General features: G+C 42.4%; 1 protein-coding gene across 1 annotated transcript in view; it reads right to left on the bottom strand.

The window, feature by feature from the left end:
• The window catches only part of LOC147732664 (uncharacterized), a 188,278-nt gene that overhangs the window by 143,340 nt on the left and 25,399 nt on the right, over window positions 1-19,539 (bottom strand). Inside the window, exon 4 of the mRNA XM_086954300.1 lies at window positions 11,686-11,845. Coding sequence (XP_086810426.1) covers window positions 11,686-11,845 — 160 coding nt within the window. The remainder of the gene's footprint in view (window positions 1-11,685; window positions 11,846-19,539) is intronic.

Genomic DNA, 19,539 nt, shown 5'->3' with positions numbered 1-19,539 from the left:
GCAAACATGAAATTTCAATGGAAATGAAGGACTGGGACTGTATTGCAGCTAAAAAACAATAACAATGAAATGGGTGCATATGCGTAATAAAGCCTCATACATATTGTACCAGTTGTGGTGGCTGCATAACTATCTAAAAAGTGCTCTAAGGCCATGACTAAAAGTAGCAATTTAGTTTCAGGCTGATAATGGCACCACTGAAAAATAGGGTCTGCTAGGACCAACCTTCATTTCAATTATACTTGGGCCCAGACTTACTAACACTTTGAGTCGAGCTTGGATTACTTTTCTATAACAAACCTCAGGAAGTATTTACAAAAAAGTGGCGGAGCACTGGTTAGTTCCAAAATATCTAATCCCACACTCTGTCACTTTCGAAATGCAGTGATGCAGTTTATTTAGAATAATATGGTGCACCCCTGCATTTCTCCCTATGCTGGCACTAAATTCATTTGCCTAGAGCCAACTCAGACACCCTTGCACCATGGTACAAGGGTGCCTGCATTGAGGGAATAATTGTTTATGTGCAGGAAGGGTTCCCTTCCTGCACATAAACAATCAAGAATGGCGATTTGTAACTTCCATGTGTGCTGCAATGAAGCACACATAGAACTAGAAAATCATAATTCTTTTATTGATTGTATATGTGCAGGAAGGGACACCTTCTTGCACATAAACAATAATTCATGGTAATTTGATATTTCTATGTGTGCTGCACATTGAATCACACATAGAAACAGCAAAAACAAGGAGGAAATAAAGCATTATCTTCATTTCGCCGTGTTAAGATCAGGTTTTTCCTGGTCTTAACTTCAATTCAATTCAATTCAATATTGCTTTATTCGATTTTGGTTGCAAATCATAAAAGCATACATTAAAAACATACATATTTCATAAATACAAATGATCATTTACACATTTATTATACATTTAAAAATACATTATTTACAAGCTAAAAATTTTATTTGATTGGCAACCTGCAAATTGAATTTAGATATCTAAGCATTGTTAATTAAGTCTGTAAAGTTAGGGTTTCAGTTTGTTCTAATGAGTGCCCGAGAGTTAGGCGGTGACAGACAACAGATTTAAGGAAATTTGCCACTAGGAAGACCAAACGTTCACCCTGTAACAGTTGAAGAAACAACAATGCTGGACGATATTGTTTAAAACCAGTAGTCCTTAGAAGAGGTACAAGCCATTTTTTTCTAAGGTTGTAATAAAATGCACAGAAAAATAAAATATGGGAAGTGGTTTGCAGCGAGTGCCCATCGCAAGGACAGGGGGGAAGTACTTTTGCCCAATTATTTCTTGTAGGGTGTGTGACCAATCTGTGAAAGGAATTCATTCTAAACCTTACCAGAAGATGTCGTTCGCAACTCGTGGTGCTGTAGGTGAGGTATGGTTGTATTGAAGGTTCCGTTTGTATGAGGAGGGCATGAGTAACAGAAGGTTTCATAATTTCTTTAGTTAATCTCAAAGCCTCTAGGTGAACCAAACATTTCTTTTTTAGAACCTTTCTCGGTACCTCACTAATTAGCGAGGGATTAGAGTAGTATTGGGGCCAGCCCAAATCTTGAAAAAATCTCGCTACATATCGCAACCACCTAGAGTTACTGGCGTTATCCATTTTCACACAGTCGGAAAGGATATGTTGGGTGAAAATTGCTTTTTCTGAGGTCCATATCCTATGCCACAATAACAATGGTTCAATTCTTGCTAGGTCCGTGATGTATGGAAGACCTAGCTCAATGTGGCAGGCAAAAGTACCCGTGCTACTAGGTACGCCAAGTAAATATCTAAGAAAAGTGTTTTCCACCCGTTGGATGCTATCGAGTACAGCAAAGCCCCAAAGGCCCGCCCCGTACAGAGCCACGGAAAGACATTTGGCTCTATAAATCTTTAACATTTCCAAGGGTGCTCTCTTCCCCAGCTTTCTAGCAAAATTAGTTAGGGCTGCTGTGGTTCTTAGGAAGAGCAGCTTGCGGGTGTCAACAGCAGCTCTCCATGAGAGTTTATGGTCAATAGTTATGCCTAGATAGCAGTATTTATCTGTAGTCGCTATTTTTTCATTATTGAGGTATATCCCCCTCATTTTATTCTTGCAACTTGACCCCACCCTCATAACGAAGGTTTTGCTAATATTTATTTTTAAATCCAGACCTGCCATAAACTTTGGGTACCTATCCAGGTTCTTTTGTAATTCAATTGGAGTGCGAGCTAGTATTACTGTATCGTCCGCATACAGTAATGCGGGGATTGGGCGATTTTCCACCATGGGAAGGTCTTGGGAGTTTTCCAGCATCTCTCTTTCTAGCCCATTGGTGTATAGGGTAAAAAGGAGGGGAGCCAGGACACATCCCTGCCTCATACCTCTTTCTATAGGTAAATCCTCTGTCAATTCTCCTCCTGCTCCATATCGGACTTTGGCTGTGGCATTAGAGTAGAGTTCCCTCAGGAATTTCACTTCGTTTGATGGTGCCCCCATATCGGTCAACAAGGACCAAAGTTTAGAATGGGAGACACAATCAAACGCAGATGATAAATCCACGTAGATCATATACAAATCACCGCCTTTAATGGAGACATACTTATCAATTAGGAGGGAAAGATTCAAGGCCTGTTCTGTGGTCCCTAGCCCTTGACGAAACCCATATTGTAGGTCTGAAATGATTCTTCCTTCCTCCGCCCAATCTTGCAATAGTTCCAGGATGACTCAACCTGCCACTTTGCCAAGGGAGTCTAAGAGCGAGATTGGGTGGTAGCAGGATACAGACCCCCTGTCCCCTTTTTTAAATATCGGAACTAATATAGAACGTGACCAGGATTCCAATAAACCTGCATTACAAGTGGCATTCAGGACTCTTGTGAGAAGGGGGGTCCATAAGTCCATTTGGGCTTTAAATAAGTCAATTGGAACGCCATCAGGGCCTGGCGCCTTCCCACTTTTACTGGCTTTTAAGGCCTGGGTGACATCTACCATTGTAAATTGTAGGTTAATAGGATAAGGGCTGGGTAGGTCATTAGATGTAAGGTCTCCAGAATTCTGGGAGTCCAGGTTCTGTGAGAAGATCTTGTTAAAGTGCTGAACCCAGTCTTTCACTTGTATCGCTATCTCGATATTCGGAAGATTAATGTTGTTATTTAGAAAAGGAGATTTGACCACCTGCCAGAAAACGGCTGCCTTCCCTGAACCGCAGCTTTCGTGCAGTTGGGCCCAAAGTTGTTTTTTTAACTCACTCTTCCTTGTTTTTAATGCTAAGTTATACGTCTTCCGTAGCGTTTTTATCTCATGGGGGATCCTGTCCGTCTTTCTAAGGGCATTTTTTAGATTGGAATAGGCCGCCGTACATGCATGGTTAAACCACCCTTTCTTCTGCCTTGGTTTTTGTTTTATTTCGATCCAAAGGGCCTCTTTTACCGTTTTAAGAATTGAATCAAAGTTGGAGATGATTTCTTGGTCAGATATCTCCATACTAAGGCATTTTTCGAAGTGTGGAAGGGCCTTTACTACCACCTGCTTTGTTATTTCTGCAGGGTCTATTTTCCCCCACTTCAGAGCATAACCATTTATCCTACTTAGGGCCAAATTAATCTGCGTTAAAATGGAACTGTATCCACTCCTTCTATTTTGTGACAACAGCATAGAGATACTGAGTGGAGTATGATCACTCAGTGGGATTTTATGTTGGGTAAACATTGCTTCTGCCTGGTTAGCACCATTAGAGACCAGAATGAAATCTATAACTGATTGATGTCCCCTCTCATGGAAAGTTGGAGCAAGCAACAGATCCTTCTTGTAAGTGCTGTTTGGTATTTTTAAGTCTAGGTCAAACAGCACCTCATTAAGGAGGTTACCTAAAGAACAGTGCCTGAAATGCGTAATTGAGTTAACATCTTCATCTGTTAAACCGCAGGTACCTTTACCTTCGGAAATACAGGGACCCAAATTGAGGTCCCCCCCCCCAAATGATTGTCACATCCTTATCGGCCTTTCTTTTACACATTAATAAAGTGGATCGAATCAGTGTTCCAACGTTTAGTGCCTCAAGAGCTGTAAGATTATTATAAAAGTTGACCAAAAAAAGGCTTTCCTTGTTGTTGAGGCATATCCATAGGATCTGGAAATTTGGATCTAGCTTGATGGGTACTACTTTGGTCGTGTTAAGAAGGTTAGAGATGTAGGTTGTTAATCCCCCTTTCGCTCTGCCAGAGATGGATGGTTTGGCAGGCGAGAAGTAGGTCTTATATCCCTCCATGTGTATCGCCTCACATGCCCATGTCTCCTGAAATGCTAGGATCTCAAAGTTTGGGATGAACTCTATCCATTTGTCATTAGTCACCTTTGCCCATTGTCCTGCGACATTCCAAAATAAAACAGAGATACGATGCTTGGTCTCTGTCCCTTCGTGCCCCCCATTACATGTCTTTAGTGTGTTATCGATTCTGGAATAGCAATTCTGTCCTAATTTGGAGGCGGGAGAAAAGTCATTTTGGCCTCCAATCACAGATTTAGGGGTGATCACAGTGTCTTTCAGGCAGGTTTGGTTAAGGCGGTGGATAGGCATGGTGTCATTTAAAGATTGCTGGCCAGTAACCATGGGAAGACCCATTTGCAAACTAACCGAGCTATTTTCAAGGCTGTTTTCCACTATCATCTCTCCAACAAGTCAGTCAATGCCCTCCATGCCTGACATTGGTGCGTAACGATTGTAAAGTGGGATTGGATACTTGGGATACTGGTATATCGAGTACCTAGGGTATTCACCAAGGTTCAGCAATGGTTCCCTGGACCAATTAGTCTGTCTACAAATCAGCGGATCTCTATTGATACCAGCCGGCCGGGGCATAGGTCGGAATCTAGGTGCTAAGGGCCTAGGATAACCTTCCAACTCTAAAGGTGGATATCCTGGCCAACCCGTCTGATTTTGAATTGGAGGTTCTGAATAGTTTACAGTGGTGTGAAGCAATGATTGCACGTTGGATGTTAGGGTCGTTGGAATTCTAGGATAAAAATATGTGAGGTCACATGTGTTTATTGTGTTGTTTACATTTTGCGGGATCCAGTTAATGATATGTCTGACTGACCTTTTATCTTTGAAGTTTATTATTATTATGTCACCCTTTATATCTTTTTTCCTATGCCCTATCCAGGGAAGACGTCTGGCATACAAAATTTTGCCATTTAGGTTTGGTGGGAGAGGACGATTTTGTTTTAGCCAGTATATTACTTTGTTCCTTAGTTGGAATTCAGCTTCATTAGTCCCCTCCGTCAAAGGTGGTACTCCAGTTAATACCACCACAAATGGGACCGCTTCAGGCGGGAGCTCCACAGTGAGCTTTTTTGATGCATACTCCCTCGTACTCGCTTTTGCTTTTGCTTTTGGGGCACCCCCCTGTGGGATCGAATTCGCTGTTATAAGGCCTTCCTTGTCATTCTGCTTTATAGTTGTGTTAGTTGCTACTAGTTTGGGGGGGCCAATTTTGCATCTTTGGTTTTGGGTAAATTCACAGTTTTAGTTTGGACTTTATCTGCTTTATTTGGTGCTGGGACCGGTTTCAAGGGGGTATAGGCAGACTTTTTTAGATCTTTTGTGGCCTCTTTAATTTCCCCCATAACTTGCTCCAGAATTCCTAATTGTAAGCCTAATCTTTTTAACCTTTCTGCCATTGGTAATATGAGAGATTTAATTAAATGTTCCATATTACTCATTAGGTCAGTAGTGGATGCATCTTTTGGTGGTATGTGCGGAGGTGTAACAGCTACTGAGACTAATGATGGATCATCCACTACGCCTTTATTACTCCCAGAAGAAATATTGGTATTTTTATTTTTGTTTTTATTTTTATTCTGGGCACTACCTCTTTTTCGTCTTTTCTTCGGTGGTGGTCCCGGAATAGGCGTTGACTTAATTGATTTTTTTACCTTTTGCTTGGTTTTGGTTCTTGATGGTGTAAAGTCTAACAATAATTCATCCTCAGGGGTTGAATTAACAGAGAGTATTGAAACATGTAGTGTGGGAGAGCTAAGTACTGGCGGGGTGGGAGATCTATCCTGAAAAATTAATGGAATACTATCTACAGGGGATACAACGGGGCCCTCTTTGTCATAGATAGAATTGGCAACTGGGGAGAGGGCCTGCAATAGCGCGCCCATAGACGAGCGTTTATTTTTCAAGAGCTCCACTGAGCGGCGTCTTGCTGCCCCGCGCTCAGCGAGCATTGTCTCCCTATCTACATCATTACCAATCCTAAATATATAGTTGTGTAATGGGCCTCGGGTGGTTCCTCCTAAAGGAGGGGTTGCTTCTGTTTGTGTTCCTGGCATTGTTATAAGATGTGGGTTATTTCACGGAACAGGGCTAACTTCCGTTAGTCAATGGCAGCGGTTAGACACGAACAATGTCGAACCAGACCTTTATAACTTAACAACAAGGTGAATGTTATATTAGAGTCATCTTACTTTGTGCGTGTGGTGACAGTCCCAATACGTCTTTGAACTCCTGTTTCCTGATCCGGAAAGGTAAATAAAAGAGAAAGGGCCCAGCCCAGCCTCCTTCGGCCTCTGAGGGCCTAAGAGGGCCCGTCCTTTGCCTGGGCTTAGCCCGGCGACCACCCGCGCGCGCCCCGCAATGCATGGGTCCAGAGGTGATTTTAATCACCTGGTGGTCTATGCTGGGCGTGGCGGGTGGTTATCACAGGTCCGCTGAGCCTCCTGGGACTCGTAGTGCTTTCCTCCAGATTCTGGCCAGTGTCTTTGATCCTGCGAGCGTTTCTCGCGAAGCGGGAAAACGCGAGAAGTAAAGGCACAGGTTCACAGCCTCACAGGTTACGAGAATCCTCCAGAGGGGTTTTCAGATCAGCCCCAGTCCGTTTCCTTGCTCCTGTCACTGTCTCACAGTCTCTCTCTGCGCTGCAAGGTCTTAACTTTGGCGCTGCCTCCTTTTTATGGTAGCTTCTCGTCACCTACCAACACAAGGAGGACTGAGAGCTCGGCTTTCGTCAGCACGTTTTCCTACGTCACCACGTCCCGGCGGCTATTTTGTTTCCTCTAACACATCGTTTCCACAGCAACAGTCCTACGATCGGGACTTTTGTGGAAAGAGGCTGTTTTCTTCGATGATGCACACGTCCGTGTGTAACTTTTGGCATCTTACAGTAAGCGCTTACCTTATTTAACAAGTATTCACCCTGAATTTTTTAAACAAATATTATATTAACATTTTTATTCAGAAATATAAAAAAAATACTTACAAAGAACTTCAAAGATATAAGGTACATTTTTTAAATATTTTTATGAACTATGAGAGTCTTTATCAAAAGATTCAGTTATATTTAACATTTTAAACCTGTTATTTTTAAAATTTTAAAACTGAGTTGTATAACATCGCAACAGGTCAACAAATCGTAAATTTAAATCATTTTCTACCTTCACCTGGCAAACCTAAGGAAACATGGAAGTTATGGTTTAAGATTTTGAAAGTTATTTGATCGCAATTGGAGCAGATGAATACTCTTCCAAAAGGAAATTAGCTATATTATATAGCCACCTGGGAGTGCAGGATGTCAACTCTTTGATAATTTACCCCTTCTCTGCCTCCTCCAGGAAATGGGGATGGAGGGAATGAATATACGGATGCGATTCTGAGACTTAATAAGACATTTTTAGACAGCCAAGCGTCATGCTAGAACGGTTCAATTTCATGAAGAGAAAACAGGAACAACATGAATCTGTAGAAGAGTTCATATCTGCTCTTAGGAATCTTGCTGCAGATTGCAATTTTGCAGCATATCTAGATAATGTACTCAGAGATCAGTTTGTTTATAAATGTTGTCACAAGAAAATGCAAGAAAGAATTTTGAGTTGCCGTGATTCATCTTTGTCAGAAGTTTTGGAAATGGCTTAGAGCATAGAAAGATCCATTGTCTCATAGAAATGCATAACTGAAGGGGTCCAAAATTAGTTAAATGTCAATGCGGTGTATTCAGGAACAAGGTTACCAAACCATTTAAAAAAAGAGCTGATACATTTTGCTACAGATGCGCATCTTGGAAATAGCCCTGTATGCCCTGCTTAGGGCAAAAAGTGTACATGTTGCCAGAAAATTGGACACTTTCATACTGTTTGTAGAAACAAAAGAGGGATTCAAGTTAGCACAATATCTTCTCTAGGAGACGATGATATTGATGTTCCTTTCATTGAATCCACTTTGGGAAATACTAATATCAATACTGTTGATTTTAAGGATCTTCAAGATGCACTTCCAAAAACTTTACATAAGAAAGAGATACTTTCCATTTACCTGGTTGAAACTTCTTCTCATATAAAGCGTGTGAAAGATCCTACGTGTGTAGTGATTATCGATCATATTCCTCTGGACATGATGGAAGATTCTGGTGCACCTATGACCATTATATCTGATGTATTATTTAATATGCACTGGTCCTCAAATTTACAACTAGAATCTTTGGACATAATTCCCAAAGCATATGGTGACAAAGACATTGATATGTTAGCGTTCTTTATCACAAAGATTTCATGTTTGGGCAGGAGTGTTCACACTAAAGATTATCTAGCCATTGATGGCAAGTGTATTGTTGGTTGGCAGGACCTTGCCAAAATGGGTCCCAAACTAGTTCCCGGATCTGACTTTCCCCTTCAGATAAATGATGCTCCCATCTCCTCTATTCATAGTATAGATAAAAGAGTCGTTCTTAATATAGAGTCTTTAATGACTCCTTCGGGAGAATCAAAAATTTTGAACATCTTATTAAGCTCAAGCCCAATGCTATTCCAGTCATTCATAAATTAAGAAACGTTCCACTTAATGTCAGAGATGATTTAAAAAAGGTTTTAGATAAAATGGTTTGTGAAGGCATAAATGAGGCTACGGACTCATCCCTATGGGTCAGTCCCATTGTCGCGGTTAAAAAGAAAGACTCCAGTATTCGCCTATGTGCGGATCTTCGTTCTTTAAATCAAAATATATTAATTGACTGTCATCCTTTGCCAAAAATTCAGGCGTTACTTACTGGCATCTCTGAGTCAAGATTGTTTACACTTCTTGACCTCAGAAGTGCCTATCATCAAATTCCTCTTATGAAGTGTTCATCAGAGCTTACCACGTTTATCACCCCATTTGGTGCGTTCAAATATTTGAGACTCCCATTCGGGTTGGCATCCGCAGCGAGTGTCTTCGAGAAATTTATGGACACCATTTTACATGACATCCAATGCGTTCAGGCGTACCAGGACGATGTTTTGATACATTCAAAAAACCAACATGAACATATTCAAACTTTAAGGAAAGTTCTGTCACGTTTTAGAGATGTTGGTATAACTTTGGGTGAGAAGAAATGTACATTTTTTATTAAAGAAATGGATTATCTTGGGCACTCAATTTCTACTGAAGAAATTAAACCCAAGCATTCTCTTACCCAAGCTATTTCAAATGCTCCCATTCCTAAAGATAAAGATTCTTTGAAGTCTTTTTTAGGTCTGAAAGAATATTATTCCAGATTTATACAAAACTATTCCCAACTTGTGCAACCCCTAAGAGTCTTGCTTAAAAAAGATGTGAAGTTTTTGTGGTCTTAAGAGTCAGATCTGGCTTTCAATCTGGTTAAAAAAGTCATTGTGGGTGCACCTGCTTTATCTTCTTTCTCTCCGGGATTAAAATGCAAAATTTATGTTGACGCCAGCCAGAAAGGCCTAGGAGTTGTACTCTGTCAATGGAATGGTGCCAGAGAACACACCATTGACTTTGGGTCAAGGTCTCTCAGTGGTGCAGAATCCAATTATAGCACCATTGAGAGAGAAGCCCTTGCCTGTTCCTGGGCTGTTGAAAAGTTTAAAACTTACATTTGGGGTTCTCACTTTATACTTTCTAGTGATCACAAACCCTTACTACACCTTCTCAACGGAAATGGCACGGGAAAGGTTCTGCCAGATTGGTAAGAATACTTTCAAGATTACACGAATACAACTTTAATATACAACACATTTCAGGAGAAAGGAATTTAAGGCCGGATGCTCTTTCTAGGTTATCCTTGGAGAATGATAGAGATGAAAATATTGATGATGTAGAGTGTGTTGAGGCTTCTTTGGAGGAGTTGGTTCTTTCACCTTTTTCCATTTCAGAAACTGACTGGATTAAAAGCTATTCGGATGATGCAGTTTTAATTGCTGTTAAGAACATGATTATTTCAGGTTGGCCTAAGATACGTTCGCTTCCTGCATCCCTGAAATCTCTAACACAAAAGATATGTTCCTTGGGCGTATTATTCAGAATTAACTTCACAGTTGGAAATTTCTGTCACTGTAGTGAACATGAATTGTATAATATTCAAGAGGTATACATACAGTATATAAATTATTTTTTATTCAATCATATTCATCTCAAATCATAAGAATATGTATATCCATCATAAATCAATCCACTTTTGGCAACAAAACGATATACTGTTTGCACAGTTTCTCAACATATACAGTACCATATGACAGCTCACAGCTCCTGGTCCATGGCTTCATCGAAACTGATGTTGAGTGATACAACCCAACTCAGGACCTTGCATCGCAGCATCTCGGAGCTCCTGATTGGTGGCTTAATTGGAACTGATTCAGCATTATGCAACTCGACACAGGACCTCACATCACAGCACCTTGCAGCTCCTGATAGGCAGCTTCATTGGAACTGGTGCACGGGACGCAACCAGGCAAGCAGGGCCTCTCATCATAACACCAAGAACACTAAGGTACAACTCTCAGTGGGCTGAACATGGGCCTGTACCAATCACTTGCCAATGTGGTCGGCCTAAACTTGTGACTTTGTTCTGGTCCAGTGCGACCAGAGTACAGTAATTGCCGCTTTCTGTTTTTTTGTGCAATTTTCACATAAAACTTTGAAATTGAATATCTCCTGTTCTACAGATTGGATTTTGTCATTTTGGTATGATTTTAATAATTCAAATGTAATATATGGATTTTTCTTGTGTTGAATTTATCCTTTATTACTGGTTGTGTGCTGCATAAATACTTTGCACATTGCCTCTAAATTAAACATTGATGATACATGTCAAGCAACCACAGAGTTAAGCACAGGTTAATTTAGTGACTTTTGCGATTCATCCTGACAAAGATTATGGTTGTTGCCTATGTGGGACTTCCACACCCCTCAAACACAGCTACATTTCTTACAGGTGTCATGGGTAAGTTGCTGTCTGGAAAACCTTGAAGATCTCAATTGTAAATTAGGTCCCTTCAATGTATTCTTGTGTGTAAATCAAGGAAATTGTATTGACATTTTGCATCTCAGGTTTTCTCAGATTCTAAAACTATGCACACCTATAAAGGGTGAAAGGGAGCAAAATAGCACTTTTACACAATGTATGCAGATGATCAGGCATCTACCTCCAAAGAATTAAGAGAAAAATAAAAAAGAGAACATTTCTGCCTGTTTCTATTTAGAACACATTTGTTACTACACCCCCCCGCTAACAGCACAGGAATAGATATGACACCTGGGATAGCTTCTTTATCGGTATCCATTAATCTGTAATAACAAAGTATATTGCTAGACTGTTTTTATTGTGGTCTCATTAAATGGTCTCCTGATTTTGCTTTAAACATTTGTTTCCTAAGCATGCTGTTTTTGTTCATCCCCATGCATTTGATACATTATACCAAACCTTGTCAGCTGCTCTTGGTGCAGGTGCGATCTTTTCGCAGTTGGATACAAAGGAAGGGTTGTCGAAATTCCAGCAGTTTGGATGGACTCCTGTTTTTTTCCGATTCTGAAGGACTCAGAGTTAATTGTGGATGCCTTCAAAGTACTGCTTGAGGAATAACCTTAAAAAAATGAAAGGCAAATGTGAGCTTCAGACTCATGCTTTTTAATTCTCGCCTGTCAATGCGCTTGCACATTGAGCTTGCGAGAATATAGGGGCTTATCCAGAGCTTAACTATCGGGCGATTCCATGCAGTGCCCGTGAAAAGCAAGCTTAATGCGCAAGCGCATTGGCAAAAAGCGCGTGCACATCAAAGCCACCAGCCTCCCTCCCACAGGTATTTGAAGCTGTGCGCTGCACTTCAAAGCCACCAGCCTCCCTCCCACAAGCTTCCCCCAGCGTGCGCTCTGCCTCTCCTCCCCTAATTATTCACTGCCACGGCTGGCCGGCCGTACTTTCACTTTCACCCCTCCCTCCTCCCAAACAACATGGAGCGGCCGGCCGGCCGCACTTTCACTCACGTTCTTCAAATTTGATTACATTTTGTAATTGATTATGGCTAACTGCAACTTTCAAGCTAACTTCGGAGGTAAGAGTTTCAGCTTCAAAGAATGACTTTCACCGAGCCAGTTGAATTCAGCTCCAAGCAGTGTCTGTGAGCAAAATTTTAAGTTTGTGCGTTTATGAAAGCCACCTTCATGCCGAGTTTAGGGTTTGATTGGCTGCAACATTAACACAGGCAGACGGTGCATGTTTGAAATACTTTCTATAGCTAAACGAGCAATGTCGCCCAATGACTTGTCTGACTCTGTTTACTTGGCTGGGCCGAATTTGTGCACAGTCACGATAACCGCGTGTGTTGATGGCTTCTTGTTTTCACGGCCGCCAGGCCGTGAGCTACATCAAAGGGTTGGCTCCCCGCCCCCTGCTTCACTGACGCTTCTCAGGCCACCAGCCTGCCCAATACTTTTTTTTTTTTGCCGCGCAGCCCCTCTTCTCCGTAATGAATGAGTATATTGTTGTCTATAAAAGCGCTATATTTACAAAGCATGAGGCCGTCTTCCTCGCAGCCATTTTCCGATTGCACCATCACCTCCGTGATAACTATATATTACAGCTACACATACGCTGTATCAGTGTCGGGAATGGGTATTTCATTACCGCACCACGACTTCACGCATCCAGTATTGTTGCCCATTAGGTGAATCTAGGAGCAGGAGCATATTACTGATAATTCATTTAACAGCTCCCTTCTATTGCTCACCAGTATTACATGTCACTTTAACGTCACACATACGATACAATGCCAGCCGCGATGTAAAATTTAGCAGCCTGCCCAATACTTTTTTTTTTTTGCCACGCAGCCCTTCTTCTCCGTAATGAATGAGTCTATTGTTGGCTATAAAAGCGCTATATTAACAAAGCATGAGGCCGTCTTCCTCGCAGCCACTTTCCGATTGCACCACAACCTCCGTGATAACTATATATTACAGCTACACATACGCTGTATCTGTGTCGGGAATGGGTATTTCATTACCACACCACAACTTCACACATCCAGTATCGTTGCCCATTAGGTGAATCTAGGAGCAGGAGCATATTACTGATAATTCATTTACCAGCTCCCTTCTATTGCTCACCAGTATTACATGTCACATTAACGTTACACATACAATGCAATGCCAGCCACAATGCAAAATTTAGCAGAGCATCATATGTTACATGAACACCCTGTTAATGTCTTAAACACACGGCAGGGCTAGCTATCATGGAAAGTTCAGTGCAGCAATCCTTTCTTCCACTACTCTTGTGCAGGGAACTAAGGGCTGAACATACGCCATGCCGAAAAATCATTTCCGATCAACATCTGGGGATGCAGTGCCGCGCGTGCATTTAAACAAAGGTAATTTTAACTTGAATACAGTGTCTACAATACTTTTTCGAATGTATATGCATTAAACCATATTGTACAAAAGGCCTGCCCATATGATTTGTCAGCTTGAAAGTACCACGCGTGCTACATTATTTCAAACTTGATTGGTAAAGGTCCCTTAAAAAACAAACATCTAAACTATAGGTTTTAAAGGGCTGTAAGAATCATGCATTCCAATACAAATGTGGGTGGAGTCAGCATGCTCGGATTGGATAGCCAGAGCCCTTCATATAAGCAGCATAATGGTCTTTTTAGGTCGAGCTTGCTCGACATGTTGTACTGACTGCAAGCTCGCGTGCATGTGCGCGTGGCCAGCTTGCTCCATTTCACCGTGTTGCGCCCCTTTCCCCCACGCATTCCCGGCCCTTTGATGCTTCCGCCACACTCCAATTGCTCCCCTCTCCCGTGGCGTTTGTAATCCTCCGCCCGTGCGATGCCCCCTCACCCTCACACTGTGCTTGCGTCTTTGTTTGACTAATACACACCAATGCTTGTTGTAGTCGCTGTGTAAATTGTACTGCCTCACACTGAGCATGCCACTGCAAAGCACTCGGCTGCTCAGCAAAAATGTGCCTGCCAAACTTAGCATTATCCTAAATGTTTTTTTCAGTGTACTACCTGCATGGTAAATTTTCGGATTCAAGACTGAAGTGTATTCCGGAATATCACTTGTTTGACCTAATTTCTCTGCCTACACCCAGTTACGTTGTATTCACAACTTCTACAGTGTAATGTTGCGTGGCAGAATCCCCTTAATTCACAGTTCCTGACCCCAATAAAAATCTAGCCTGTAAGGTTCCCCGTTTCCATGAGGAGTGCTTCCATTTATTTGCTTGGTTTTTTTTATTATGCATCAAGCTCCTAAACCAAACGTGCCTTCCTGGTATTTCATGGTGCTGGAGTCGATAACATGGTTCTCACTGTCTCCTCCTCTATCCCTCTCCCTGCTCTCCTCTCTCTCTCTCCCTCTCTCACTCCAATCCCTCTCCTCTCCCTCCTTTCCTCTCGTCTTCCCTCTCTCTCCCTCTCCTCACTCTCTCACTCTCCCTCTCTCCGTCTACCTCTCTCCCTTTCCCTTACTTCCCTCTCCCTCTCTCCTCTCTCCTCTCTCACCCTCTCTCTCTCTCTCTCCTCTCTCCTCTCACCCTCTCCCTCTCTCTCTCCTCTCTCCTCTCTCCCCCTCTCTCTCCTCTCTCCCTCTCTTTACCTTCCCCCTGCTCTCCTTTTTCCTCCCTCTCCCCATCTCCCCCTCTGCCTGCTCTCCTCTCTCTCTCCCTCCCCTCTCTCTCCCAGACGTCCTTCGCTCTCGTCCTCCCCCTCTCTTCGTACCCTCCCTCTACCCTCTCTCACTTTCCCTCTCTCCCTTTCCCTCACTTCCCTCTCTCCCCTTCCCTCTTTTCCCTCTCCTCTCTCCCCATCTCCGTCTCTCTCCCCTCTCTCTCCTCTCTCCCCCTCTCTCTCTCCTCTCTCCCCCTCTCTCTCCTCTCTCCCTCTCTTTACCCCCTCCCCCTCCCTGCTCTCCTTTTTCTCCCTCTCCCCATCTCCTACTCAGCACCACCACAGCATCACTCGGCACCACCACAGCATCACTGAGCACCACCACAGCACAACTCAGCACCACCACAGCATCACTCAGCACCACCACAGCATCACTCAGCACCACCACAGCATCACTCAGCACTACCACAGCACCACTCAGCACCACCACAGCACCACTCAGCGCCACCACAGAACCACCACAACACCACTCGGCACCACCACAGCACCACTCAGCACCACCACAGCATCCCTCAGCAACACCACAGCATCACTCAGCAACACCACAGCATCACTCAGCTCTACTTATCATCACCACATCATCACTCAGCATCACGCCAGCATCACTCAGCACCACCACAGCACCACTCAGCATCACCACATCATCACTCAGCGCTACCCCAGCATCACTCAGCACCACCACATTATCACTCAGCACCACCACATTATCACTCAGCGCCACCCCAGCATCACTCAGTGCCACCCCAGCATCACTCAGCACCACCACAGCATCACTCAGCGCAACCACAGCATCACTCAGCGCAACCACAGCATCACTCAGCGCAACCACAGCATCCCTCAGTGCAACGACAGCATCACTCAGCACCACCACAGCTTCACTGGTTCAAATATGTTCTTTCAATGTTTCAAGCTGTTTTCAAGCTTTATTACAAATCACAAAAAGATGTTAATACTTCAGTTCTGTTCTTGAATTTTCGTCACAATAAAAAACACTGAACATAATCTTCACAAAAGTTATTTACAAAAGTTTAAGCTATTGCCATTACAAATTAAATACATTATTTAAGTATTAATTATTTAAAAAAATAAAAAACCATTGTTATTTGTAATACCAATACATCTAAGTCACGTAAATACAAAACATGTTGCATTACAAATGCTATAGGTGTCACATTTGCGAAAGTTATAACTATTGGCATTGTAAATGACAAAGCTATTAATTTAGCTATTTTAAAAAACAACACATAAATAAAAAAAATGTCATTTATAAGACCAATAGCTCAAACTTTCCTAATGCGAGACCTATTGCATTTCCAATGCTTGTTCTTTCCATTGTCGCCCTGAGACTTGTGAAGATAATGCGTGAGAGCCCATAGGTCAGATATGAGATGAGTTTATTGTACAGCTCCCAGGTTGTACAACTAGAAGCATTGTTCCAGAGAGTCAAGAGCAACAGAAATCCTGGTGGGCACGCTGTTAAATGGAATGGCTGCCATGAGATTGCCAACTATGGGGAATGTTGGGTGGGTATGATGGAAGTATTCTCTAAAAAAGGAACACCATTGACTTCTCAACATTTAATTCCCTTAAAACGTTACAAGGTTAGTCTTATTAGTTTTAATGACAATGTTTGATAGCTGAGTATTTGTAACAAAGACAGATTTTACCACCTAAATTGTCATAAAGATCTCTGGTATTGCCAATGATGTATGCTTCCTCGTGGGTCCAAGTTCGAGCTTTAAAGGGAATGATATATGAAGGAGAAATCCTTTTCAGTTTTATTATTTGCATCATTCCTCGGCGCTTCAGTGTAAATGGCAAAATGTTTCCTCACAAGCACCTTTTATGTAAGAGGAGAGGGGCTTTAACATTAGCTTCTGATTTAAACTTTTATTAAACATTCATCCTTTACTACGACTTCTGCATGTGACCTGACAGCTCGTACACAAAATGCACTAATAAAAACTAACATAATGTTCACTCAGGGAATAACAGTTTGTTTATGAGGAACCATGCAAGAGTTATTGTACCACAAACAAAACTGCATTCTTTATGGCGGTAGACGCATATTTGCAGCTTTTAGCTGCAACATGCTGCTTTGTGCTGCTCCCTGCTGGTGGCAATGTAACAGCTGGATTACTTTGCCTTATGGACATTCTGATCCTTTTCTCTGCAATTTTGGACCTCACCTAACATTAAATAAAGATTATAACTATCACAATATCTTTCTTTACAGGTATTTCTGTTATAGTTGCAGTTCACAGGCTCCAATTTGAAAAAGTGATCAATATTCACAAAAGGTTTCAAGACTTTGGGCCTGGTTCACGAGGGTAAACACACAGTTTTATGTCTTTCTCATCCTCCAAGTACTGGTGCCCCACATCGGCAACCACCAGTACAAATTAAGGACTGATGTAAACCCTACTAAAAGAAGCTGCAAGACTTTATTACAGTCCTCAATCGCAGACAGCTCATTAAAAAGTTTGTTATTATAAACTGAGTACAAATCATGAAGGCCAAGCAGTGCTTAATTTGTCAATATTAATCATTGCCTCTGCGAGCTGCCAGTGACATACCCAATACAGCTACTAACCATTGCTCTCCTACCAGGGTGATAATTAGGGCTATTCCAGGTCCCCAAAGCAATAAGAATGGTTTAGACAGCAGGTATTAGTCATTTTAACCCCTTCACTGCGGCGGCTATTCCGCCGCAGTGCTAAGGGGGCGGGGCGGCCGCACGGCGGACGCATGCTGGTGACGGAACCGCTCCGTCACCAGCCTTGGTTGAGCTGTGCTCATGACGGAGCGGTTCCGTCATGGCCCGCCCAGCTCAATAGAACGTTCAGCGCAGGCGTGGAATCCGCGCCGCGCAGGCATTCCAAGCGGGCCATGACGGAACCGCTCCGTCATCAGCACAGCGCACCCACAGCTGATGACAGAGCGGTTCCGTCATCAGCGTCCAAGGGGTTAATATGTAATGAAATGATAAATAATTGTTGTTATGCTTATATCTAAATTAGGCTAACAGTGCCACCATGTTGCAGACTGCCATAGCAGTGATGTTGACAAATAGGTGCCGGTGCCTAGTACCCGAAACCACCTGCTCAAATAAAGCACTGGGCCTACGCCTACTAGGTTTCTACAAATGTCTGGAATTGAAGTTTGACTTAAGACCACTTAACCACTTATAACATATAAAGGCGGTTTGGTTGACCCAAATGAAAATCTTTTATATAGCTGCACATTTTGTTTCACATGTTCTTTCATAAGGGGGTGTCATACCAGTAGACTGAAGGATATTTAAAGGGAGTTTTAAATGAGTTAAATGAGTTAACATAGTTCTGCACCATAAGTCTTACTTGGTTATACCTCTCTTGATATGTTTTTATGGTGCAAATTTCAGGCAAAAAACAGAAAGCCAAAGCTCCCTCTCTTAAAATTATAAATTGACAAGAGGTGTGTCGTACTCTAACGAATTACATGACTCCTTTGAATTTCTGAAATCCAATCTCTTTAGTATAACGCAAAGCAAGGTATTCATATTTCTCCACTGTGTCAAAGTTGTTCCAGTCAAATGTAATTTCCTACGTTTACCATACTTTGGTTCTATAGAAAAATTCTTACATTTCCCAATATTTATTTCCAATTTATTGAAAGAGCATTGGGACTCAAAGGCTACAGGAAGTTTTCTGAAGAGCCAATTATTTTTTTTACTAGTGTGTCATCGGTGAATAACGGAGGGGCAATGTATGCCCCATTAAATCTCAGGCTCTCAGGTGCAGTTTAAGGTAAGTCATCTTCCAGCTAATTTATAAATGAACTGGAGAGCAAGAGTGCTGTAATCTTGATGTACCCCACGTTGTCTTCATGTGGAGGTGTAACAAAACGTTAACATTAACTCAGGTAACTGGCACAAGATAATGAACAAGAAACTCATAGCAATATCTATAGATGAACATATGTTGCAATAATTAACATAAATCTGAGAATCTGTTAGAGTGTGCACAGAGACTGAGAAACTATGAACATAACAAGGCCTTGACCTCCAGAGAAAATCCATACAGACTCTTTATACTCTGAAACATTTTCAGGTAGTGTCGTAGGACTAAATTCACAAATAAAGGTCCTGGTTTATATGTCAGCAGAAAGGGAAGTCAGTCACAGCGGTGACGGAGTTCCCCCCACCCGATTTAAATTCGGATGGACCTTGGTTTGACGATGGCAGACTACTCCATCTCCACTGTGGTCAATCTCCTCAGACGGCCCGACAAAGTAAGGGCAGTCAGAGGACTGGCTATATGTCTGCCCACCTAATTCAGATGGACAAGACATATAGCCATTCTTTATTGCCCATCATGGTCCACTGACCCAGCGCAATCTGCCCGCAAGAAAACAACCGAACCGAAGACCCTGCAATGCATCCTCCTCAACGTCCAATCCCTCCACAAACATGCCACTGAAATCTGGGACCTCATTGACAGCACAACCCTGGACATAGCATTCTTTACTGAAACCTGGACCAACACCACCTCGGGACCGGACATTTGCATCGCCATTCCCCAAGGATACAAGATCTCCAGGAAGGACCGCCCCACCCACCCGGG

Source organism: Lissotriton vulgaris, chromosome 2_1 (genome assembly GCF_964263255.1).
Source record: "Lissotriton vulgaris chromosome 2_1, aLisVul1.2, whole genome shotgun sequence".
NCBI lineage: Eukaryota > Metazoa > Chordata > Amphibia > Caudata > Salamandridae > Lissotriton > Lissotriton vulgaris.
The sequence above is the reverse complement of the archived record's forward strand: the minus strand, read 5'-3'. Positions and strand labels throughout refer to the sequence as shown.